Source organism: Stegodyphus dumicola, chromosome 1 (genome assembly GCF_044657685.1).
Source record: "Stegodyphus dumicola isolate Sdum_Otavi_A_Nest chromosome 1, ASM4465768v1".
NCBI classification, from domain to species: Eukaryota; Metazoa; Arthropoda; class Arachnida; order Araneae; family Eresidae; genus Stegodyphus; species Stegodyphus dumicola.
Genome location: NC_140768.1, coordinates 274723855 through 274750880, shown reverse-complemented (window position 1 = coordinate 274750880; position 27026 = coordinate 274723855). Strand labels below are relative to the sequence as shown.

The 27026-nt window shown below is 33.1% G+C and overlaps 1 protein-coding gene and 1 long non-coding RNA gene across 3 annotated transcripts in view; one reads left to right on the top strand and one right to left on the bottom strand.

Annotated features, from left to right (window-relative positions):
* LOC118188441 (E3 ubiquitin-protein ligase MARCHF8-like) overlaps window positions 1–18404 on the top strand; it is a 195750-nt gene extending 177346 nt beyond the window's left edge. For both annotated transcript variants that reach the window (XM_085807118.1, XM_085807123.1), the window contains one exon: window positions 5613–18404. In XM_085807118.1, the coding sequence (XP_085663244.1) occupies window positions 5613–6398 (786 nt within the window). In that variant the 3' untranslated portion in view covers window positions 6399–18404. The remainder of the gene's footprint in view (window positions 1–5612) is intronic.
* Window positions 18405–19271: 867 nt separating this feature from the next.
* The window catches only part of LOC146999558 (uncharacterized), a 42398-nt gene continuing 34643 nt past the window's right edge, over window positions 19272–27026 (bottom strand). The window contains exon 3 of the long non-coding RNA XR_015039824.1: window positions 19272–19607. This is a non-coding gene — a long non-coding RNA (uncharacterized LOC146999558). The remainder of the gene's footprint in view (window positions 19608–27026) is intronic.

Genomic DNA, 27026 nt, shown 5'->3' with positions numbered 1-27026 from the left:
CAGTCATTCATTCATCTTGAATGCATTAAAATTGTTTTACATGCAGAACACTTGGACGCATGATTGCACTTGCAAAAATGCCGCGAATATATGCATAATTACTGAAAACCGCGTAATATTCTAATAATGAATTTCTACTTTTGAGTATGTAAATGTAAGTTGATCAGCTGAGCACCTTCAAAGATGTATAAAAATTAATTTTTAATAATAATGCATTTTAAACTTTAATAGCACATTTGCATTTAATAACTTATGTTTTCTGATTTTTCTGATAATAATATTTTGATTTTTACCATGAATCATACAGAAACATTAAGACGCATTAAGATTTTAACTAATACATCTAAAACGCAGAGTAACATAAAATAAGCAGCATTATAGTTTTGATAAATTATTTAACTGTGCATTAATTATTTCTCTTTCTCAATTTTTCTACCTCTATTTTATTTTGAGCTAGCTGTAGATTTATTTTGCAATGCGTAATCATTTTCTTTGAAGATCGTGTTATGTGTATATTCTTTATTATTTGAAAATTGCAAAGATATTACTTTTAAGATCATTAGCTAAATATTTATTTCCTTTTTTAAGACCAGCTATTTTTTGGAGCTCAGAATTAAAACGGCTGGCCTTTATTATTCCGTACAGGCAACGTTTTGGAAGTATTATATCATTTGATGACTTTGATGAGGATGATGATTGTCTATATATTATTGATTCATCCGTTCACATCTGCTATATACAAGTTTACTGAACAACATATTTCAGAAAAATATGAATCCCAATATTATACTTATCAAAAACATCCAGCAACAGATACAAAAACCTGCTGTAGAATCCAAGAGACAAGTAATTACATACGTGATTCCAAAATGGAGTGTCAGTCTGCAGTACTAGCATTGAAAAGTATAAAACGCAAGTCACCATTATACAATAATATTACAAAATCTCACCCCGATATTCCACCAAAATATGTTGGGCAGCATGTGTTGGAGTGTCAGCAAAGGAAGATGCGGACGAACCAGCCGGAAATAACTTGTCATGATGCAAAATACGAAACAGCTATGAGAAAAAGAAAAGCAAAAAGGAGAAACTGAAAGACGTCTTTTTCTTTTCCTCCGTCAAGTTAATTCGTGCTCGCCAACAAGTAAACATCATATAAAACTCCCATAAACCAATATCTACAAATATATCAACTTTGCAATAAACACTAAGCAATTAAAAAAACAAAAAACAAACAAATAAAAAAAAAAACATAGAGGCAATTATCAACTAGCTCTCAAGTAGGAGAGAGAAAATATGTGCACCAAACTAAGTAAACAGCTGTACCATATATTACCAAGAAAAGTCAGCAAACTAATGATGTTCTGTTATTAAACAATGAGTGATATATTAAGAAATTCATATCTTGCACAAATCAGCTTTAATAGGAAACCATTTGCATAAAGGAATGTTGTTAGATTAACTTTACATTGCATTAACGAATTTCTCATAAATGAAATTTTAACAAAAAAATTTTTATACAAATACAGTTTAGACAAAGAAACAACAAATAAAAAAAGAACTGTACATAGCAAAGAACTCTGTATTAAGAAATTTTATATAAAATAATCCTTATATAAACTAAATAATAAATAATGGATATTATGCACAAATATTTTGTAACGAAAAAGTACAGTTTTCAAATTACACATGAATTACTGGAGATTTGTAAGTGCAAATTTTTATAATTGTGAAAGACATTCATACGTTCTAAATTATTTTAATTGCGAAAGGCAGTAACTTTTCTGAATTTCTGTAAGTGAAAAAAGCAAACCTGTTTTAAATTTATGTAAATGCGAAAGGCACCAACTAATGTAAATTATTGTATGAGCGAAAAGCACCAACTGTAAAACATTTTTCAAGGTATTCCCTTTTAGAACCTTGCGGGAATTCATTCTGAAACCCTTTTTGGACCTTGCGGTGTATCCACTGGCATTGATTAAACATTGATCTAACTTTGGTGCATTGGGGGGGTGTCCATTGCAGTTCACCCTGACCTTACGTATACATCTGGCACCTTGACCTGTGTATTTGACGTACACTTTTATGATTTTCAAAACTTGAAATTAATATACATTTTTAGCTTTCGTATTCACGTTCACCTAACTAAAACTAGAAAATATGATTATTTTATGCAGTTCAGATATCACTCATTTACTATTAATCCTTAGATCTTTGAACGCTAAATGTTAAAAAAGTATATCCAATTAATTTATTTAATGTGAATTTCTGACTGATCAGTAACAATTGCCCTGAAACTTCATCAGAACAAGAAAAAAAAATATAATACGTTATCAACAAATCGCAATCGCATATGGACTTCCATATTCATTTATCTTTTCTTGGGGATAATAAACCTTTTCATGGCAAATGGCTTTATAAAATGACAAATATATCTGTCATATATACTTTGATTGACCTTTGTGTAGATGATAAATGCTTCCCAACACTTTTCCATTTCTCCTATTTGGAGACTATCCAAAAGTGTAAGTTTCCTTCAGATCTCCTTCTTTATTTCCCATGGTTTGGGTTAGAATGACATTTTATTATTTCTTTATAATTTCAGAATTCTTTAAACAGGCTAGCTAATAAAAATGAATATTTTCTAGTGCACTTTCTTATATTTCAGGTTTTGTTAAGTGCAAGAGCTCAAACGAGGTAGATATTGAGTCTAAAATATCTTCACGAACTGCATTTTTAAGAATAACTGTTAAAGGATAATTGTCCGCAATGAGTATAAATGCTTTTTGAATTTTTTTCATCAAACTCTCATCATTTAAGAAGTTTAAATCAGTAATTTGTTTGATTTCAAGCAGCCATTTCTGCTGGTACAGATTCAAATACTGCATCGCGACAAGCAATTATCTTCTTCGAGCTTCGCAAGTACAGTGCAAAAATTTACTATAAATAAAATTCATATTGGTTTTAATTACATAATACAAACGTTCCCCCCCCCAGAAATTATCATTTTATTGTATCTGTGGAAATTTATATTTCAATATATATTGTATTTTCCTGTTGGAGAAAGAAAAAGTATATTTTTTAAAGTAGAAATTAAGCGTAATTTATTTTCTATTTCACATTCGTAGATGTAAATTTTATCTCATTCTGTATCATCACCGCAATGAATGGTTTGGTTTGTGTACTTACGGCAAACACTCGAGGGCTAAGGGGAGGACTTTCTATGGGAAACTGCTTGTATACATCATTCACATGGGGATATAGAAAATATAATAATAAGCATTAAAAGACATAAGAAGAATAAGGCATAGGCATTAAAAATACGATGATTTTGGCTCGATGATAAGATACTTCACCATAGGAAATAGATTAAGTTAGACGTCACTAAACCTATCGCTGGGGAAGATCCAGGAGCATCTTTATGTACTTCGCATATTTCTTAGTACTTTCTTTCTTTTCACCATCGACGGAACATCTGGCCCACTGGGTTAGGTGCTTTTCAACCTGCTGGATCCCGTCTATGGAATTTTAAAAAAATACATGAATAAATATAAATAAAGAGCTTAGTACTGTGTCCTCCGGGGATTGGCCACGAAACGAGGAACACTGAAGTAAGGACCAGAACATGGAAAGAAGGTGCATGGTGGGGACTGCTGAGACTAAGCGGAACACTTTTCACTATTATCGTACATGTTAGGCATACAGTTATCTTAAGGATGTGCTATAAAACTCAGGTACAGTAAAGATGACCAAATACATTACAAATTGTGGAATACATTAAATGAGTTCTGGATTAGTCATAATATTAAATATAATTAAAAACAGCAAAACAAACAAAAAACACAAGACATTAAATAAATTAATATATATACAGAGCAGGCTGCTGACGGCATGGTGTCCAAGGAAAGAAGTCACTCCAGGTTGTCAGCAATGCTTTTAGCAATGGTACTATCTATGAAATGAAACTAGACTGCATATTTATATGGAATGCAAGCACCATCGTTTGTTATGACAAATACTTCAAAATTCTATTAAGCAAAAGAGTATTTTTCTAAACCTTAATGGCGTACATGCTACATTTGATAAAAGCATTTGAGTTAAATCCATCTGAAAATAGGAATTTTTGTCAATCACCTTCTCTCAATGTTTATGTTATTGTATCCCTTTTGAGATAAACAGACGTCATTTTCTATTTAAGCGACAACTTCTTCAAATGTTAAAGTGCTTTAAATGTTTACACTGCAATATCGAATTCCTTATATGGCTGTTGTTCTCCCTTGAGTTCCTTTTCAGTGTATGTGGCAAACGTGATGAAATCTCTTCAGAAAACAACCTTAAAATGGTGTTTATATCATCGTCCTGCCTTTTGTTCGCTTTCCGTTTATTTCCTACGTATAACACTCTAGCTATATTTTAATTTCTTAAGATTCTTAACATGCACAGAGTGAACAAATTTGCCCTAAAAGGTTTGAAAAATTACCTTTTTGTCAGGTACAGGATTATATAAATCAGGTACAAGTACAGGATCATATAAAATTATGTTACGTTATGGGATTCTTCTACCAACAGATATACAAGAGATACGTACTTAGTACGAGTACGAGAGACTTACTTAGATATACGAAATAACTTACTTAATACAATTTTATGTTATTTACATAATGCAATAGCATCTCTTAAGTAACAATCACTTCGTTTGAGAATTTCCTTGTCAATCGAATTGCAAGGACGCTCAAACATTCCGATACATTTCCGTTATTTATCTTCACTTTTGAACAGTCACGCTATTAAGTAGCTTCAGTATTCATGACGGTTTTCCCCGTCATGTATATTTGTGTATTTGTTACAAGGTACGTATATAATGCAATACGTTGTAGGGTTATTACTGTTTTATTATTTTTCTTCACTTATCACTTATTTTATGTTTTCGATCTCTACTGTCACTTCTTGTTTCCGTTTTCCTACCAGAATATAAATCAGGTAGAAAGAGATGGTATTTAAAAAAACGTTTCGGCAGTTTAATTCAGAGCATGTTCTGAATCTCGAGGCCAGGTTGTTAGGTTTTTGCTAGCTCAGAATTGATTCCATTATGTGACTTTGCATTATAGTTCTCGATATTTAAATTGTAACTCTAGTAAGAAGTTTTGAGCCACTATTGTTATTTAACAATGAGCTTATAATTTGCCACGCTATGTAACGGGAGAGAGTTTTATGCAATTGTAATTGTGTTATATTTTGTTTCGTATATGTATGGGAAGGAATGTGATGCATTTTAAAGCCATTTAAGTCATAAGCAGCATCTGTATCTGTTTTATGCACATAATTTCTATTAATTTCGTTCAGTGAAGGTTAAATTTATCAAAACTTCTAACTAGCAATGAAAATTCAGCTTGAATAATTAAGCTACTCAAAACGCAAATTGTTCTATTTATACTATTTATTATTTTTAAGTATTTAACTATTCATTATAATATTTCAAAATTTAATAATGCAATGGTAATAATTAAAATTTAATAACTTAGTATAAATTCGTGACATTTTTTTAAAAAAAATTAATGAAAATATTGCCTTGTAATTAAATGTTTTAATATGTTATTATTAATTTTTTATAGTGGGAGAAGCTGGAAATGTCGCCCGTGGAGCAGCGCAAAGTTCTATGTTCCATAACTTTCCATGTGGTAGCCATAACGTGCGTTGTCTGGTCACTTTATGTGCTAATTGAGCGGACAGCGGAGGAAATGCGTTCAGGTGTTTTGGAGTGGCCTTTCTGGACCAAGCTTATCGTCGTCGCCATCGGGTTCACGGGTGGTCTTGTCTTTATGTACGTCCAGTGTAAAATGTACGTACAACTTTTCAAGCGGTGGCGGGCCTTCAACCGGATCATTTACGTGCAGAACGCCCCTGAAAAATGCTGCCAGCAACAAGCCGTGTATTCCGCTGCCACAGAACTGAGTGCGAACATGCTTGCCAAGAGCGAGGAAAAGCGATTTTCCCCTGAGGACGAAGAATTTCATAGCTGTCAAAGTGGTAGTAGCAGTAGTAGCAGTAGCAGCGACAGTGTTAACGAAAGCGGTGGTCCCGGTGGTGACGGCGGTGGGCCTGGTGGTCGACAGGACACAGCTAATAACACCCCCAGCGCCAACGCCAATACTGCTGAGACTGGATCTACCAAAACAACCTTAACATCTGTAACAGACAGTGTGCCGGCTAACGATGATATCAACCATCCACCAACTGGCCATCTGCTGAGTGAGGTTGTTGTCGTGTCAACGTATGAGGATGATCTTCCTCTCCCTCCACCTACTTCGGTGGTTAGGGATGTCGTTCCTTGCACTGGAGATGAAGCATCTATGAGGGACGTATTTCTCTCCAGGCAACTGCAACAGACAGCTAGCTGAGAATAGAGCCCATCTAAACTCATTTGATAAAGAAATAAACTATTAATGCCTGATTGATTTTTTTGCACGTCGATGCCAATTATCGGGCTACACAACTTCTGCCTTAATGTGATTGATCTGCTTTTTTTAATCTAGTCAGAGAAATGCCACAATCAGTGCATAGCCTAAAATAAATGTAGTTTTTTTAAGTTACAAAACATCTGTGATTCTAATATATTTTATAAGTATTTTGTAAAACGAAAGCTTTTAGAGTGCGTAAAATTGGCAAAGCATATTTTGAATAAGTTTGATTTTTATTAAAATTTTTTGTCCAGTTAATCTAGAAATTTCATCCTTTGTCCTATTTATAAATTGGTTCCTTGAACTAAAATAGAATACACATATTATTTCAAAATATTGTACTTAAGTATTTTATTTATTTTAAAATATTTTACTGGAAACTTTGATGCATCTAATCCGAATTCGAAGACAATTAAAAAATTTTAATAGCCCCATTCTACGTTTTACATCTAGTCACGATGACTACTACTGGTTTTGTTATAAAATGTTTGCAAACTTTTTCGAACATTTCATAACAAATGGAACTTAGAAAAGAAAAATCTATAAAATTAAGTCAAATCATTTTGAACCTAAATCTTAATCTGAAGTCACTGAGAAATGCTACGCTAGTTTAAATAGCATTCTCATAATCACAAAAAAGACACTTTAAATGTGTAAAACACGAAGAAAAAGTAATTAAAATTCCAGCGAATGCAATAAATTGCGTTTTATAGACTCTTTTATTGTATTACGGGAAAAGTTTGTATATTTTTCAATTAACTAAATGAGATAAGCACAAAACCATCAGTATTCGTACCTCTTAAAACATTGACGGTAATTTTGGATTTTTTTTGGGGGGGGGGATTTTCATTAATAATCTTAAAAGTAAAGCCTTCAAGCATTTTACTACTGTTATATATATTTAATAAATGCAAGGTTTGTGTTTCCTTTCAGCAGAGTGAGATATCTCTTAATTTGTCAATATACAATTTTATAATCGATTTAATACAATTTAAACTGTAATTTGTTATTATAATGTTTTCAGAACAGTAATATATATTCTTTATCGGTAGTTCCTAGAATACGGTCTTTGTCATTGTTATCTTTCAGGTAAAATTGTTTCTTTGGATGAATAAGAAATTGTTCGCTTCTGAATAGATTGCATCTTGATATCCCAATACTGAAATAACTCAACTGCACTCGTTTTAAAATAAGTATTACTTTCTGCATAATATTGTTACGCATTAATTAATTTAAGTCTACTAGTCCGATAGCAAATCTTCGACGTGTAATTAGATCAATATGTTTTTGAATCAGTCACATCATGCACAAAAGGTGCATGATTTGTTTCATCATCGAAATATGAGTTGCCTGGATGCATCATTCATACTTTTTTGCTTCAGGTTCTTCGAAATCTGTGATCATCAATGACTCAACTTGTTCTAGATTTCAAGTTGAGTCATTTACAACTGGATGTAATACTACTACAGTATTGAAGGAAAAATGTCATTACAGAACCTCAAAGTAGCTGTATGTTCAGAAAATGACTGTCTTTATACATTGTTTTAGACTACATTCATACTGCTACATACATAGTACTACTAAATTCATTATGATACTTGTACAAAGAATATTCGCAAACCATCAATGTAATGCATAACGCTGACCAAAAATATTAATTACATTTTCATTTTAATTTTAAATGTGCTTCTGAAAGATAAAAGAGTATCAAGCTCGTAGCCACAGTAAACTTCACTCATGTTAAAGACAAAATTTAGACTATTTCTTGGGGCCCACCAGCGGCCGAGCGGTAACGTCACTGAACACTGGTAGTTCGATCTGAGGTTCGAATCGCGCGGACGGGCTGGCTGCATGGGCGTTTTCGTGGTTTTCCCCATGTGTAACGTATATACGAGCCAGTTTCCCTTAGAAAGTCCCCCACGAAGGCATCCCTCCCTTAAGGCAGATAGCCCTCGAGTGCTTTGCCGTAATCTAATAAAACCAAACCAAAACCAAATACTATTTCTTGATAACCGATACTTTTCTTTATTTCACAGATAAGCTATAATTACACATAGTTAGTTACACATAAACTGAAAAAGTCCAACCACATTTGTATTTTTTTTTATTGAAAAGATGACGGTGTCATATCTCCTTTGAATAATTAAAGCATTTTCATTCATAGTAAGTCTCAGAAAAAGCTGAAATTTTTCCGCGATTACAGTAATTGTAATTTTAAAATTTGATTTCAGCTTAAAATCAGTTTGAATGCTAACTGCAGTCTTATAAACAAACACATGCATTCACTATCCAGGTGTATTTATTTGTGATATTCTAATTAATAAATCATTCAAAGCATTCATCCCTCCTCTTTTATATGGAAGATTAGTGGTTTAACGAGTTTCTTTCTCTTTTTAACTCATTATAAATTGGTAGTAAGGCACACAGGAAAAAATGGAACATTTCTATATCTCCCGTTCTTCTGGGCCCATTGACGAAATCTGGTTTGCGTTTTTATTGTTGGAAAGGGGAACTTAGGATATATATCAAATTTATATACAGCATTGTTCTGAAGTAGGTGTTTTGAGACAAAATCCGACTTTTCCTTAAATTTCCTTAAATTGCATTCCTATTTTCTTCATATTTTTATTCTATGACTCTAGTTATGCCTAAATATTAAATATTTTAAAATTCGGTAAGAAATTTACCTTGGCGCACTTCACCGAGATAACTTCAATTGGAGGAGTTATTAATTTATGGTAACATATTTTCTTTTTCCCTTCATTGTGCACAGGCAGAAAAAAGGAACATCTTTCATTCCTTCAAATAATTTTAACAAAATGAGTAAACCACATTTGAAGTTATAACAACTATGCCAAATTTCAGGACGCGCCAATATATAAATTCATTTATATCTTAAGAAATTTTGAATAATAAACTCTAATGTTTGTATTTATATCTAGAAATACATCTACTTTAAGGTGATAGTATAAATTTCATAGGAAATAAATCCAAAATGTTTTTGAAAAATTTATAAAAATTACTAAAAAATCTAAATTTTAAAAATAAATCAGAACGTATCTCCAAATTTTATTTGTATTGAACCTAAAATTCGAACTGAGAAAAAAGGAATCAAGTAAGTATAAGAAAAAAAAGAGATATCAATAAATATATACCAAATTCAATTAAAATTCAGGAGTTAAAATTTTGAGAACCAATATTTCAAAAACTGCTCATGCGATTTTTACATGACTTGATACTTCGGCATAATTTGAGTCGTCCAATCGAAAAGTGAAAAAAATAGCTATATCATTTTAGAAAAAGTCCGATTTTGTGTCAGAATACCTATGTTAGAAGAACGTTGTATATAAATCTAATAGTCGAGCTTTTAAGACATAAAAAACGTAAGTTAAATTTCTTCAATCGGCTCAGTAGAAACGGAGATAAAGAACTGCCCCCGTTTTTGTGCAAGGTATACCTAAATTATTCAATTAGATAGGAAATGATAACGATTTAAGGCCATAAATCATTAAAGTGCTTCGAATGACAAGAGTTTTCATACATATGCTTCATAGTCACTTCTGAAATCAATATTAGGCGCAAAATACCATTTTTTATTAATTGTAGACTTCTTCCAGAAGTTAACGCTTTTGAAAAAAAAAAAAAAAAATACTATGAGAATCTTTGGAGGGGAGGCGGAGCTCTCATGTTTTAAATCTCCTTCATTTTTGGTAACATATATATTATCCAAAATATTACCGTGATAGTTTCGTAAATTGACAATTTCTGACTGATTAAATAGTCACGTTACGTGGTTACGAGTTTGAGCAAGACTCTTTTTACTAAATTCGGATGTGGAAGGTACATCTTGACTAAATTTCAAGAATCATTATAATATTCTATAAATTGCTACCGTCATAAGATAGGTTACTGATTACTTTACACTTTTTAAATATTTGAAAGTAGCACTGCTTTTAAAATTACCTGAACTCAGATACTTAGTTAGATGTTTAATACAAAAGATAACAACTAGCTGTAAACAAACATAACTCTATTGAAAAGTACTACTTTACATTTTAAGTGTCAGTAAATGTGTACTATAAAATTAGCTTAGAAATAATAACATGTGACATTTTCTGTCATGAAAATATCTATAGGGTAATTATATTTTGTAATATAAAAGGATTTGAGCAATTTAATGCAAATTTACTTGTAAAATGTATAAACCTGAATAAATTCAACAAAATTATTTGTGAAGTAAGTATTTAATTTTTAGTATATTTTATATATATTCTTTAAATTAAAAGAAAGATGAATTTAAATTTTCTTTGTTTTCTATATTGTTCTGTGTCCTTTAAGTGTGTTATATAATAATTTCTGTGGTATATTGAAGATGATGTTTTGTAAAAGCCGAGTACTTAGAAAAGGAAACATCAATTTCTGATGTTTTATATATTAGTATATATATTTGTTGTTGTTGTTTTGTTGAAAGCGCTATGCGTACAAATTTAATTTATATTTTTAATGCCTTTAAAATGAATTAAATTATTATTTATTATATTAAAATTTAATAAATTTTTATTTATCTTGATACTTTTCAAAGTTCTTTCTAGTGATTGCGTTGTTAAAATTTATAATAATTTATGTAAATAATGCACTTAATAATTTACTACTTCATTTGTAAACATTGTTATGACTTGTTGCAACTGATTCGGAATTTCTGTGATTTTAATTAAAACTCTTTTTTTTTAAATTTTTAAAAAGTCAAAACAGCCAATTTCTTGTGAGTGCCATAATATGTCTGGAATTTGTATTCAAAGCTTTCTTATTCGCTTGAGAAGCTATTCTCGATATTCAGGCAATCGAAATCTGGAATGAGAATTTTCTTGTATTTCTGTTTTTACATTTTTTGATTGGTCGACAACCATGAAGTGCAGAGTAATACCGATTATTCTTCAGAATGTGCATAGAACTTTCAAAACAATTGAATTCTTGCTGTTCATCTGATGTTGAGCATCGGCTGTTGTTCTGCGCTAGTCCGATTTAATTTATTTTTCAGCTTCCTAACATCTCTGACATAGCTTACTTTTTGATGACTATTTCTAGGAACATTCTGTATTATATCTTGAGAATGATATCTTAGTATATTTCAGAAACCTTGATTTAGTTCCTTATTGATTAAATGATTCATCTATTTTCCAACGAGCATATTGCTTCATACGTGAAGTAATTATGCCATTATATGGTTTTTATGTCATCCAGTGACTAGAAAGCCTGCTGCAATAACAGCCAGCATCGTAAAATTCTGCTATTAAAATTTTCCTAAAATTTTGTTTACCTAATAATACTTCACATAGAGCTATTGCTTTGGAATTGGCGATGGACAAATTAAACTAAATGCCGCTTTATTTAATCACTTCTGGTTATTTAGTCACGCTTTATTTACAACTAAAGCTGACATGCGCAGCAGAAAATATTCGATGGCCTATCAATGATATATTCACAAATTTGAGATGACGGGTTTTGGGGGGATTACAGTTTAGCAAGTATCTTACAAGCATTGGATCTCTTTGCTTCCTTTCACCTAAGCACTTAAAATGTTTTATCAGTTCCCACAGTGTCCGGGCCTCCACCAATATAAACTAGCACTAACGTTCTCCGAGGCAGCGGGCGGGCATTCACGCGGATAGGCAGGAAATGAAGTTAGCCTATCCCGTTTTTTAAACTCTACTTTTGTATTCTCTTAATTTGCGTAGTCTTATGATCTGAGCGAACATATATAGTACGAAGCGAGCAGAACATTCTTTAATTTAACAGTTAATGAAACTTGAAAGTTGTAGAGACATTAGGTTATTTCAAAGCAGGAAAGAGAAAAATTAGCATTGCCCTCGCCGGGACTCAACCACGGACCTCTCTAATACGCGTCGAGCGTGCTGACCACTACACCACGAAGCCATGCTTAGAATGCGGGAGAAATATCTTATAAAGTATTTGCCACAAGTGGTAGCCAACCCCGGGTTACTACTCTGAGCCACAAGCTTAATAATAATACACAAATTGTCCGCTTGAAGAAGCGGTCTATCCACGCTAGAGCTTTATAAAGCTCATCTTTACAATCATAAAATGTCAAATTTTCTAAAAGAGCAAAGTTCATGTTTGAAGTTTCTGATTTTACAGTATACAGATACGTCCATTCCCTATTTTTGTACATAGAGAGTAGCATAATCATTCAATCTCAGCTTATCACATTTTACTTGCGAACAAAAATATCCCACCAGAGACAACATAAAAAAACTGTATTCCCAATTCTCTGGAAAACCCATGTTTAGATAACTGGACATAAAGAATCACAATCCATAATTAGTTAATTTAGATTAAAAACGATACATATTATCTAAAAATCTAGAAAAATTTTTATTAGAATTTTGAAATCATTATTAAAATTCAGAATTAGATAGTTTTGTTAACCATTAAAGAAAGATTTTTCAAGCGTAATTATTTCCAGTTCTTGAATTTTGGACGGAAAAAGAATTGCTAAGGAAAGTGGAAAGGTCTTCGATATTTTCTTTGCAACTTTAGTTAGGTCATGAATCATTGTTATCGTGAGATATAGCAATAAGTCAAAATGACATATTTTGAGAACGAATAGTTTTTTGAGTTATATAAACATGAAATAATACCTCGTTTTCTTGCGAAATATATTTCTATATTATTCCCTTTACGTTAAACACATTCTCGAAACATAAGAAGTATACCATATTAGTCATGCATAATATTTCCTCTTCAAATGTCGAAGAAAAGTATTGATTATAACTCTCATTGATGCAGTTAATTTACTTGGTAATGCTATAAATTAATGATTTTCACGGGCCATTAAGTTGTAAATCGTTAACGGATTTCTCTTTTAAAAGCTTACATAACCCTTCTTTGTTCTGCAACCACTGTATAGTTCTAGAGCTTCTAAAAATGTTTACAAATGAAGAATTATTTGGATTATTTCTTTTAAAATCTTTTAAAGAACCTATGTATTTTATAAAAGCAAATAAATCTGAAAGAGAATGATATTTGTTGCAAATTATGATATTATAAAAGTGTAGCCATGTTGGAAAGTACAATTCTGTATTCATTAATGATATAAATTCCAATCCTCATTTATTCTTTATCTTCGAAGAATTCAATATTTTGTCTTGTTTCCTCAAGCAAATAGATGGAGCTAGGTACTTCGGTTGCTTTGCAGCAAAAATTCCGGAAGACTTTATTGTGACCGCTTCTCGAACTTTTCTATTTTTTTCTTTTTCTAAAACGATCTTGTAACGTATTAACAGTCGAAGAGGGTACCTTACTACGTGAAATAAATTTCAGAAAACTATATCGTATATATTATGCTGTTTCTCCGTGTAGAGTAAAGAAAGGCAGATGCTGCTTCCTGCTTTTCCTTTCCTCTTCTTCCTGTATGTTTGATAAGAATGCTCCAGCTAATAATCACGACATACCATGATAAAAGATAGAGTAGACCAGAAAATAATACCTACGGTCTATCCGAAATGTTTTGAAACGATGAATGCTACGTTCATGGCCATTATTGTTAGAATCGTTATCCTAAATTCTACAAAATATCATTCTCTTTGCAGGTTATATATACCTGAAATATGAATTAGTCTTTACGTGTTCTATATTCTAAGAATAGTTGAGAGATGCAATTAACTATATGTTTTAAAATTAATACATAAAACAGAAAATCTTAGTATAATTCTGCACATTTTTTGTTTGCGTAAAATATAATGGCAACAGTAATGAATACTTAATAAGCGATAAACGTAAATTTATTAATTATTTTTGGTCTGTCTTCAGAAAGGTGATTTAATTTTTAGATTTTTTAAAGACTATTTTATGAAAACAATTTTAAGAGTATATATAAAATATATGTGCTGTCATTTCCAATGTAGGTTGTAGAAGATACAAAAGAATCCTCGCAGAAGCTATAAAATATAATTAAAATCATAATTAATCATAAATTAATAGGTGCTATGCTGTGATTACTGCATATTATTGGCACAAAAATGTCTCCACATTTGATATGAATGCGAAACAGGAAAAGAGTACTAGATTTAAAAATTCAGTTATATATACCATAAAAGAAAAGTTAATTTTAAAAAGTAAGAAACGATGGAAACCTTTAAAATAAAATAAATGTCATATTATTTCTGATAGTCTGTAAAGTAAAGCAATTAGTATTTAAAGCACAAAAATTAATGATAAATAATAATATCTCAAGCAGGAATACTTCGAATCTTATTGTAGTAAAAAGTATATAATTGTAAATAACTGTTATATGCAAAATGAATTTAATTTTTGCTAGTGCTGATGAATTCGCAGCATATATAATGTACGTGGACTTAAAGAAAAATTACAACTTTTTCCTTTGAAACATATCTAGTCTTTTTATTTATAAATTAGCATTACTGTAATATGTTTCATCTTTTATTCTCCGTAACCGTGAATAGGCGTGTATGAGAATAAGTATATTGGTTTCAAAGTAACAAATAAATTTGCTTTTAGAGACAAACAACAAATTTAATATCTTAGAACAAACTAATTTTAATTCGAATGAGATTAAAAAATTAAAACATTTCTCAAATTTTCAACACTTTTTAAAATGTGGTGCTAAGTTAACGGGAAGCATTATTCTTTCCTCCTCTATTAAACCTTAAATGTTTTCAACACAGCGATATATATACAGTATATCTATATGAATTTTTCCTCCTAATAGGTACTTAAAAACATTAAAAATATAATAAAGTTTTTTGAGAAGTTTATCTTAATACTAATCAAATACATCTTCCCATTGCAATAAATATGTAAGTTAAAATTATTTTAATTATACTTTATCATTTCAGAATTTAACATAATTAAAAGCGACAAGATTAAGAATACCTTTTTCTTCGTCGCTTCAGTACTTAAGTAAGAATGTAGTTGGACTTCATTTGTACCATATGATGTCGGAAGATAAGCTACGTATGCCTGTCTTGACTGTGTATCATTAATTATAAGTATTCTAGTCAATGCTGTGCTGTATGTAATTTATAGTTCGGTATGGTATTATGTATTTCATGATTTGTAAGTGCATCATACGAAATTTCCTAGAAAGATCCTTAAGCAAATACGAAAGGAATCAACGAGAAAATTTATTCGCCTGGATTATACTTTCACCGCATGACGATGCAGCATGCGGGGAAAGTAGTTCTACAGGTTGAGAGTGTTAGGATGACCTCCAAATTGAAATTTAAATTTAATAGTGAAAGTTACTTTTTTCTGTCTTTTACGGCGCTATTTAATTGGCTTGAGCTCTTAGTTATGTATGAATATATTATTTTTATTACTAGGTGTTGATTTATAATAAAATGTTACTAAACATAGAAATTCTTATATTAAATATTACTGTACACTCTATCCATAAAAGCCTTTTTGTGGCCTTCATTATCGGAACCGTTAGTTGCAGACATATACTGCCAATCATTAAAATGCTTTAATTAACACAACTATTCATGTTATGAGATATTTATTTTTTAAAAAACTAATTTCCTAAAAATTACATTACTTTATTTTTATATATGTCCCTGTATTTAAAGTTTATTCTCAAAAAATTCATTCTAAAAAATGAAACACGAAAGATTTCACTCTTGTACATTATAAATTAACCCGAAATATTTAGTTTTAAAATTTTAAATCATTTTCTTTAGTTGCACACAAATTGAACAGTAAAGTGCTTGCATTTGTACGTAATTAAGAAAGAAAAATCAATTTGGAAAAAAGTTTCTGATGCTAATAGATTAAATTACGAACACTGATTAAGTGACAACCAAAGAATTTTCGTGAAACGCATTGATTTTATCTACAGAATCTTATGCATTGTGTGTTCAAAACAGGCTTCGGTATTCGTACACAGCGGACTTGTAAAATAAGTATTAAATGAAAATTATTTTTAGTTTAATACATTTTTCTAGTATTATAAAGTTATCATTCTTAAGTAATAAAACGACTCGAGAATTTTAATAACGTAATTAGTTTATTTGAAAATTTATACTTGTAAATTACTTATGTGAAAATTATTTTTGCATACCATACGTAACAAATAAATAGTATAAAATACTATTTATTTAGGTACTAGACCTCTGATTTTTCTAATTTATAAATAACCGACCTCTCAAGGAAAGTCGAAAAGGAAGTTAGATCTCGTAATTTTTACAAAACTTTGTTTTAATTTAAAACCCCGAAAACATGAATATTTAAGTCATTTAAAATATTTTTGTAACCGGAAGGGTATGCCTACGACCAGTGATTGTGAAAATAAAGGCCGCATGAAGACTTTTATGCACACAGTGAAATACAAAATGCTCTGTATGACTTTGCGTATCATTTGGTACAAACTCCTGTTCTTCCATAAATCACAAAATTTCTTGCAGTGCATCAACATTTTCTATTACCCCCAACCAAGAAAAATGTTTAAAACCTGTATTTTATTTCCTTTACTTAAATTTGTATTTTAATTACTTCTTTTAATGTTGTACTAAGACTTTATTTCCAATTTGTCTATTTATTAATTTTTAATAAAAGATACTAGTTGGACAGATACAGCTAAATAAAGCCAGTATAAGTATTAGAGATATTAATACAAAATGAATCTCTTAAAAGCGCAATTGATTAAAAACTTCAATTTCATTCAAACGACCCTTAAAAACCTTGCAATGAAAACTGAAAATTTGTAAGTCAAATTATATTTAAAGTTCTTATTAAGAATTAAGGTCCAATTGCATTCAAAAATCACATTTTGTCACATTAATTTTAAACTGGGCTTTAAATTTAAATTTCATTTATTGCTTTCTTTTCAATTATTTTATTATTTTATGAATCACAAAAATACTCATGGATATTCCAAAATGAATGATAAAATTTATTAAGAATTTAGACCGAAATATCAGAATTATTTGCACTTTCTTAATCCTTTACTCTTATACAACTGAAGAAAGTTGTAAGAGTAGAGGACTAAGAAAATAGGAAAATGATATTAATATCATTTATTTAAAAGAAATGTACTTGTTTTACATATTGCATGTAAGAATTATTTGAAATAATGCGCATTTCACTTGCTCAACTTGATTGGCAAAATTAAAAAATAACTGGTAACATCAGAAATTTTAACAGAAGTGTTTAGTGTTCTGGTGCCAATGCCTTTGAATTTAAAGTTCTAAATATTAAAATAACACTTTTATGAATAAATTTCTACATCAATTTAATTATTAGAACCTCTCCATTATGTATATAACTATCTCCATGAATGTACAATAATGCATATAATTACTCTTAGAAAATTAAAGTTTAGCATTCAGTCTATTTTTCCAACTAGTTTCTACACCGATAGATTATACTTTTAAATTAAAATAAAATGAAATGATTGTATGGAAGTTAATAAAGTTTCTTTATTCGCAATTATATTTTAATTTATTAATTAAAGAAAACAATGGCCTGATTGTGTAATACTAATAATTTTTCTTTCTGCCATATAACATTCAAATACAAAAAGACATAAATATTTTACCATGATGCCTCTTAATTAAGTGCCTTTTGCATACTTATCTAATAGTTACTGCCTGCCATCGTTTGGAAGTGTTCAATTAAAACGATAACAGGTTAGAAACTTCTTTTGCCGCTCAAATTATTTTGATTGGTTTTTATGCCAAATATTAAGGCATTTTAAGTTCGAATGCATTATATGCATTTTAAGTTCGTAATCATTTAAAGTATTAAAATGTACATTGTAATCTATGTTTAGTTGATATCTTATATTTGTAATTTCATATGGTGCACTTAAGAAGTATAAAAGTGAGAAATGAGTTTTAGATGAAGAAAGGATTGACGTCAGAGAATTGTAAAATAATGCAAGAATTTTTAATAAAGGCTTTTCTTTTATTTTGGTTCTGCTTAGTTATTAGAAAATTCAACATTATATCTATTGACAAAATTTAAATCGTTAAACACACCAAAATTCACGATTAGAAAATTCGGTAGTGTTGAATAAACCAACTATGGGAATGTAGTAGAAATGTGAACATATCATTGGAAGAGTAGTGTTGTAGAGACATTAGATTATTTTGAAGCAGGAGATGTGAAAAATGAGTAATGCCCTTGCCGGACCACTACACCACGAAGCGTGCTGACCACTACACCACGAAGGCATGCTAAGAAGGCGGGAGAAATGCCTTAATAATCTGAATAAACCTTAAATTATTCTTAAAATAGTTTAGCTCACTCGCAGCTCTTCCCCGCTTGGTAGGTAGGTATTTATGCATCTTTCTTAAAATATTTCCGTTTACTGACAAAATGTTTTCCGTTTCTAGCCAAAACATTTTATTCATATAAGTTAACAAAACAAAGAAATATTTAAAACCTCACTTTGAATTAACAGAAAACGATGCATTTTCAGCTTGCTTAGTTATGTAATCTTGAAAATAATATTTAAGTTTTTTCCTCGGCATTGAAACAAAAGAATTTCAAGCCAGAAAATATACATAATTCTTGATTTAATTTCAAAGAGACGAAATCTAAAACCATTTTCTGTTTATGCATTTAACTTATGAGTTTTTTGTATTTAAATCATTATATTAAGTCTTCATAAATATAGTGAAGCTTTGGGTCACGAATGGTATTCGTTCTTTATGGCAGTTCGTCACAAGACGTGTTAGTAAATCGAAACTATTTTCCACATAGGGAAATAATTTAAAATGGATTAATTCGTTCTTGAATTACAGTTTATTCCTTACATAAATGTTTTCACAATACATTGTGCTCAAAATCAAACATAGACAAAAACACACATAAATAAAATATTAATCAGATAAAATAGATGAAAATTTACTTTGATTTTATTGCATCTGTACGAAGGACAGTTGATAGCACAAATTCAAGATGGTGAGAAAATGAAGCTGAAGAGATATGATTGCCTGAATTTAGAGTGTACTCTTCCATTAAAAATCGGCTAGCAGTTTTCTGTGAGCTTTCTTTTTGTACTTACTTGTCTCTTAACGCCACTCGACTCTCCTGGAAACTCGCTGGGCATGTGTCTCACTAAAAACTTCTCCAGTGATTTGTTTTTGTTTATGTTTGAGTACCCTTCTAAAAAGAAAAAGAAAGGTCATTGTCAGTGAAAATGTTTTAGGTCTTAGTACTTCAAATCGGATGCCTTTTAAAATTCGTTTTCAATCAGACAAAATAACTTTTTTTTATTAATATAAACAACTTTAAATTTCGAAAGTTATTCAGCGCACATCATGATTTCTATCATAAACAATAAAAAATGCAATAATTAAACTGCATATATAAAAAACCTATCTATATTTATGGCATTTGCTTTGCGGTCTCAAGGAGCGACCACTGAGCCGCTACAGCATTGTGTCACAATGCTCACAATCTTCTAGAGGCTCGGTGGTCGCTCCTTGAAACTACTGCTTTTCACAATGGCGTTTGCTTGCTTTTCAAATAGGAATGTTTATTTTTACCCGTATATAGATGAGGGGCTTTGAAACCACAGAGTTATTTTATTACTAAACAATACATCCACCTACCCTGTTGAAAGGTCTTCCTTTTCCAGAGATTTTTCTCTGACCTCAACACGCTTGCTTCCCAAGCTAGTATTGTGATTTTATAAATTATTTCATCTGGTTTAAATTTAATGTAAATATACTTTGCTATAATTAAAAATAGAAACCGCGTATAAGTTTTATTTAAATTTAAAAAAATTTTCTAAATATTTTGGGACGAAATACGAATAAAATAAATATGAATGGGAAACGAATGATCCGTACCAAAGCCAAAAAGGCCAAGCCCCCTATTAACATAAAAAACCACAAATTTAATATGTCAGACGAAAAGAAACTAAATAACGCTGGACATATACCAGTGAAATTTAAATCCAGGCAGTGTACATTTTGTAGCACAAGGAAGAAACCTCAAAGAACAAGATACATGTGCAAAACGTGCCGTGTGGGTCTATGTATGTACCAAAAAGACAAAACATGCTTTGAACAGTGCCACAAAAAAATTTTTTCTTCGAAATTAAAAAACAAAAACACTGAATCTTTTTTATCCTTATTTTACTGAGTTTTATCCATTTAGCCAAACGTCCTTATTATGTAGTTACTTATAGTTTCACTGCTATAAAAAATTACATAAATATTTATTTTTTAATTTTTAACTCACGATTTACTTTGTAAAATAATGTAAAAAAATTATATATAATGCAATTCTTACATGCATTTTTTTTTAATTCGTAAATTTTGTCATTTATCGGAAACGCGCACGGAGAAAGGTGAAAAGTAAGTTTTTTTTTCCTACTACCTCAGTAAGTTTCAAAGTCCTAGACGCACGGTGATTTCACAGTGCGACCACCACCCACAAAACAATGGGCAAGAGTAGATTTTTTTAAATTCATATATTACTTGTCTTTAGGATAATAATATTGAATTGACAGAGTTTTTATTTAAAAAAATTTTAAAAATAATATCTCGCGCGTCAAAGGATTAATAAAGGCAAACTTTGTAAATTTTACACGTGAGTGTATTTTTTTTTTTTTTTTTTTTCAGCATACTCTATTTCAACCAATCGAGATATTTTTGTTTTTATAGAATTAAATTTTACTTTTCAGCCATATAATGTAGTTTTTCAGAATGTTTTTATGGGGTGGGTACAGTTTTTACTTTAACAGAGTTAAATAACGGCATTTTTAATTTTATAACTTTAATTAAAATCTAACTTTCTCGGCCGTATTAATTCCGTTTAGTCAACTTCCAAAACTTCCCTATTTTACATTTTAAAATTAAATTGCAGAGGTTTCTTTCACCATTCTTCAAATTTGTTACAACACACGAAGGGAAGTATGGCTGAAAGGATATTTTGTGTATGAATTTATCAAAAAATTACACTGTAAGACTGATACAAACAAACAAACTCAGAATTTGAACAGTAAAGATGAAATTTATTTTTTAAGATTTTATTTTAAATAACACGATATTTAAATGTCAAAAACCCGCCCTACATTTCTATTCTTTCATCTACTCCACCACATTATGTAAACGAAATGAGTTTTAAATAGAAAGGAGAATCTACGATTAGAAGAGCGGTTTGGCTATATCAGCTTGCCTTAGTGATACTCTTCTGTTACTATCTGCCTTGAACGCTGTTGCTTCCAACTGGTGAGATTGACTTTCATTAAAAATAATCTTTGTATTCGAGGAATATCACAATCACGATACTAAGCTATAATTTTAAAGATTGATCTGCAGATACTGTGAAATAACTGTTGTTCGTAATTCCTACCAGAACAGAAAATTAATTATGTAATTTGTTTCTGATCATGTTACCAGAATAGTTAAGTTTCTGATTTTCAAGCAGAAATTCAAATTAATTTCTTTTCTTATTTTCTATTATTGTATTTGTTCTGAAACAAAATTTTGTCTGACAGTCTAAAGGGTTAGACTAAGGTTACGTTTACGTGAAAGTGAATTTGAGTTCATATTTTTAACCGTTTATTGAATTGTAACTGGAACAGTAACGCAGCAAAATTTAAATCCAGAGTAAATCTTAATGATATTTTATATAATATTGTTACGAATTTGGTATTTAAAAAGCTAATGTTAGTTCAATTATAAATTAAATGGTTTTATTTCTCGCGCAGTGCAGCGCGTGACGAATATTAAAAGAAAGCTAAGCCGGAAAATTGAAAATACAAGAGCGCGTGCATTAAATAAATAAATATCTCTTTTTTGATTTCGAGAAAGTACTGGAAAATTCTAACGCGTGATATTAAAATCTTATAAAAGGAGGAAAACATCTCAGTTTGTATTAGTTGCTTAGTTTGTTGTTGTTTAGAAAACTGCTGTTGTTGATTGTAGCGAATTCGCGGATTAGCGTTCTTTAGCTGTTTTGAATTACGTTCTATTGGACATTTCAGTAGTTAAAAGATACCTACAGTGAGATATTGTAATACTGCATGATAATTTGAGAAAATTTAAGCATTTTTGTTGTGATAATAATAAATTTTTGTGCATTCATTTCATAACGAACCCGTGCGCACGCAACAATTTTGGTGTCAGAAGTGGAATTTGAATGCCAATAACAAGAGCGATGGAAGAACAATTCAGGAAAATGATGACTGCATTTGCTGCTTTCCAAGAAAAGATGGAAGGAGCCGTCATCTCCGTTAAAGAAGAAATTAAAGGCGGGATGACATTGGGCCAAGAATCCGTTAAGGAAGAGATGAAGGCCATTCAACCTGGTCAATTAACTTTTAAAGACGAAATAAAAGCCGTACAAGTAAAGATTGAAGAAAGTCAATACGAAATGAAAAGAGAAATTGCCTGCATAATAGAAACCAAATTCGATGCTATGGAAGGTAGAATAGATGTGGTTGAAAATAAAGTTGGGCAAATTCAAGAAAAGGTTTATTCTGTCAAAGATGAAATAGAAGATAGAGTGTCGGCTGTGGAGCGACGAGTCGAAGGAAGAGTTTCGGCCTTCCAACAACAAATTGAAGAAAGTTACTGCCGTCCAAGGACATATTGAACAACAAATCGAAGACAGAATTTCTGCTGTCGTCGCCAAAGAAGTTGACACTTTAAAGAAATTCGTAACGACGGCAGGGAGCACTTCGGATGGTTTAAAATTTCTACCCATGCCTGCTCGTCCCTCTCTGAAGCTATCGACATATGATGGGAAGACCTCCTGGCAGGTGTATAAGACAAAATTTTCTATCGTGGCGGATGCGAATGGATGGGATTCCCCAGCTAAGGTCTGTCATCTCGCCGCTTCTTTAAGAGCCGACGCAGGGGATATCCTTCAGACTCTTCCCGAAAACAAAAGGTTAGATTTCGAAGCTCTGTCCGGCGCCTTGGAGCTGCGCTTCGGGGAGAAATGTTTAAAAGACTACAGCAGGTTCCAATTAAAATCCCGTCAACAGAAGCTCACCGAAACACTTCCGGAGCTCGCCACGGATGTTGAAAGGCTGTCACATCACGCCTTTTCCGAGTGCCCGACAGAAACAAGGGAAATCCTGTCCCTGCAATATTTCATCGATGGCATCCGGGACCCTGAAATACAGAAAGCACTGCGAATGGCGGATGTTAAAGATCTGAAAAGCGCTTTAGTGTACGCCATGAAATTCGAGGCAGCCCAGCAAGCCACCCTTCGAGACCGCCATCCAGTCAGAGCTGCTCAGGTCCAGGAGCCAGGGGATCAAGTCACTGCTCGTCTAGACGATTTAACTAGACAACTGAACGCCTTGAGACGGAATATTGGTGACAAGAAACCGACCGTAAAGTGCTGGAACTGCGGTGCTGAAGGACACATACGACGAAACTGCAGAACACCCCAGGGTACGGATGTTAAAACCGCTCCTAACAAAGAGCAGGAAAACTAATTAGTGGCCATCTCGCGGGGCGGAGGTTGCCAGATAATCAAAAGCCCCAGTTTAAAGCGCTTCATATTTCTGCAGTGAGAGGCGGCAGTAATGGACTTTTCATAATAGGACATATTAATAGAGTTCCCTGCAATATGACGATAGATACAGGAGCCAACGTTACCATCATCCAAAAAGATTTGGCTGAACAACTGGGAAGCGAACTTATCTGGACGCCGCGTTACCCTACAGACGCCGCCAAATGGTCACCATTAATGATAGCAGCCGAAAGGGACTTTGTAGCAATACTATTAGAGGTACTAAATCTAACAGTGGTTCTGGTTTCAATCTACTCTCCACCAACAGAAGAAGCAGACCCCACATTAGAACGCATACAACGATTGATGAGATCGCACCGAATAGCTAACATACTATTTGCTGGAGATTTTAACGCACACAGCACCACCTGGGGCTATGCAATCACAGCTCCTAAAGGCCGCATACTCGAGGACTTTGTTCACAGCAGTAACCTCGTAATTCACAATCGTTCGGATGCACCGCCTACATTCAATAGACTACACTCGCGCGGCTGGCCAGACCTTACCATCACCACCCAACAGATGGCACCCATACTGCAAGACTGGACAGTCGTCGAAAACCTTAGTATCTCCGACCATAATTATATACGGTTTAATCTAGCAAATAGCACAGCCACCTCTATTCTTAAACGGTACAATCTCCCTGGACGGAAAGTTCGAGCATTCACAGCCATCATTAGAGCCCGTCTGGCACCTTTTGCAACCGCAATAAGACAGGCCAACAGCAAAGAGGCCCTCCAGAACCTCACCCAAGACACCTTAACCGCAATCAAGAAGGCATGTGATGAAAATCTTCCCCTGCGCACGGCCAAAAGAATCACAACGCTGAATTGGTGGAATGGCACGCTTCGAAGTCAACAACAACGGTGTCGTGCTCTACGGCGACGCCTAAAGCAAGAGCGCAGACATAACCTAGAAACCTCCACCCTGCTCATTTACCAACGGGAGCGAGCACTCTATAAGCGAATGATTCTGGAAGCTAAGATAAGCAGCTGGAGAAAATTCTGCACAGAAACTACGACCACCTTTGGTATCCACCACAAAATCGCAGCTGGCAAACTCTTCAAGCCGGCAACTCTCTACCTCCAGCCAACGCCAAATACTAATGACCATCTCACGGAGGCTACGTTATCAGAGATCCTAAGGACAGTCTTCCCCAAGGACAACCCGACAGAAGACACAGCCTTTCATACCATCGTCCGAAACCAGCCTCTTGAAATAAATACCATGGATGACCCTGATATTACAACTGCAGAAATACTCCAGGTCCTGCGCCAGCTTCCGCAGCGTAAAGCACCTGGACCAGATGGCATCGACAACCGGATAATAAAATTAATAGTGCGAACAAATGTCAACATCTTCCAAGTGCTATTTAATCAGCTTCTTCGTACCGGGACATTTCCCAGGTGTTTCAAAATCGGTCATGTAGTCTTGTTCCTGAAGAAAAACAAAGATCCTACGAGACCAAAGTCATTCAGACCGATCTGCTTACTCTCTACCCTGGGTAAGGTTTTCGAAAAGATACTCATGACAAGGCTAAGACACCATCTGCACAGAACCCGGTTCCTGAGTCCAATTCAATTTGGCTTTAGCCCAGGTAAATCAACACTACATGCTCTGATGGAAGTCAAAAACCAAATACTGGCAAACAGATCCTCTGGCTACCACACAGCGTTCATTTCAATAGATCTCAAGAGCGCTTTTGATATGCTGTGGTGGCCAGCAATATTACAAGCTCTACGAACCGCTAACTGCCCAAGCAATATTTACAACACCATGGTAAACTATTTAGCGGACCGCCGGCTGATCCTTCCACATAACAGCGGAATTATAGAACAAGATCAGACACAGGGATGCCCGCAAGGCTCATGCGCCGGACCGTTCCTATGGAACATAACCTTCAACGGAGTCCTCAACAACCCATGGCCTGACCATACAAGGATCATCGCTTACGCAAACGATACAGCCCTAATCGTCAAAGGAAGAACCAGGGAAAAGCTCCAGGCCAATGCAATCGAATCCTGCTCCCTTTTTCAGGAAAGATGCACAGCCCTAAAACTTCAAATAGCAGAGGCCAAATCTCAAATTTTGCTCGTCCCAAAAAAAGGCGGATCGCTGGCAAGACAGCCAAGGATAACTTTAAACGGACATCGCCTCCGCATCACTCCAGTGCTGAAATATCTAGGAATTATCTTCGACACCAAATTAAACTGGATCCCCCATGTGCTGGAGCTGAAAAAGAAAACTGCAAGATTAGCCCAACAACTAAGATATATGCAGGGCTATAAATGGGGTCTCAATCCCTATATCCAGAAAACGCTTTACACAACAGTAGCCGAGAAAGTTATAACTTATGGAGCGGCTGTTTGGTCAGCGCCTATGCAGGGCCGCAAAGTCAAGCATCTACTTAGCATACAAAGGCCTTTTCTCCTGAATGTCACCAAGGCCTTCCGAACATCCCCTACAAATGCGTTATGCGTACTAGCGGGATTGCTACCGCTCCATCTGAGCGTAGAAAAGGAAGCAGCCTATCAGGAGATCACTCAACTTGGCAATCTAACCACCTTCAGAGACGAGCTATACTCACCAGCCGAATTTGAACAAAAGATGATACGCCTTGCCGATCACCCCCTCAACGCAGGGACAGGGAGTAAAGATTAGCATCAAGCAAAACACCAATGTAAAGGAAGATGATCTAGTCTATTATACCGACGGGTCAAAACTAGATGAAAATACAGGTTGCGCCTATGTTGCCCTCAGACAGCAAAGCACAATAGCACAATGGAAAGGTCACCTGGACACAAACAACAGCGTGTTCCAGAGTGAAGTAATGGCCATCAAACAAGCTCTACTTACGATAATCCAACAGCGGCAAAGAGACAGCTTCATTATAACAGACAGCCTCTCCTCCCTGTATGCAATTGTGAACCCTGTGCACAGCTCCCCACTGATTGCAGAGATTCAGACACATCTGCGCGACCACAGCCATCTTAACACCAGGATAGAATGGACCAAGGCCCACGTCGGCAACAGGGGGAACGAGCA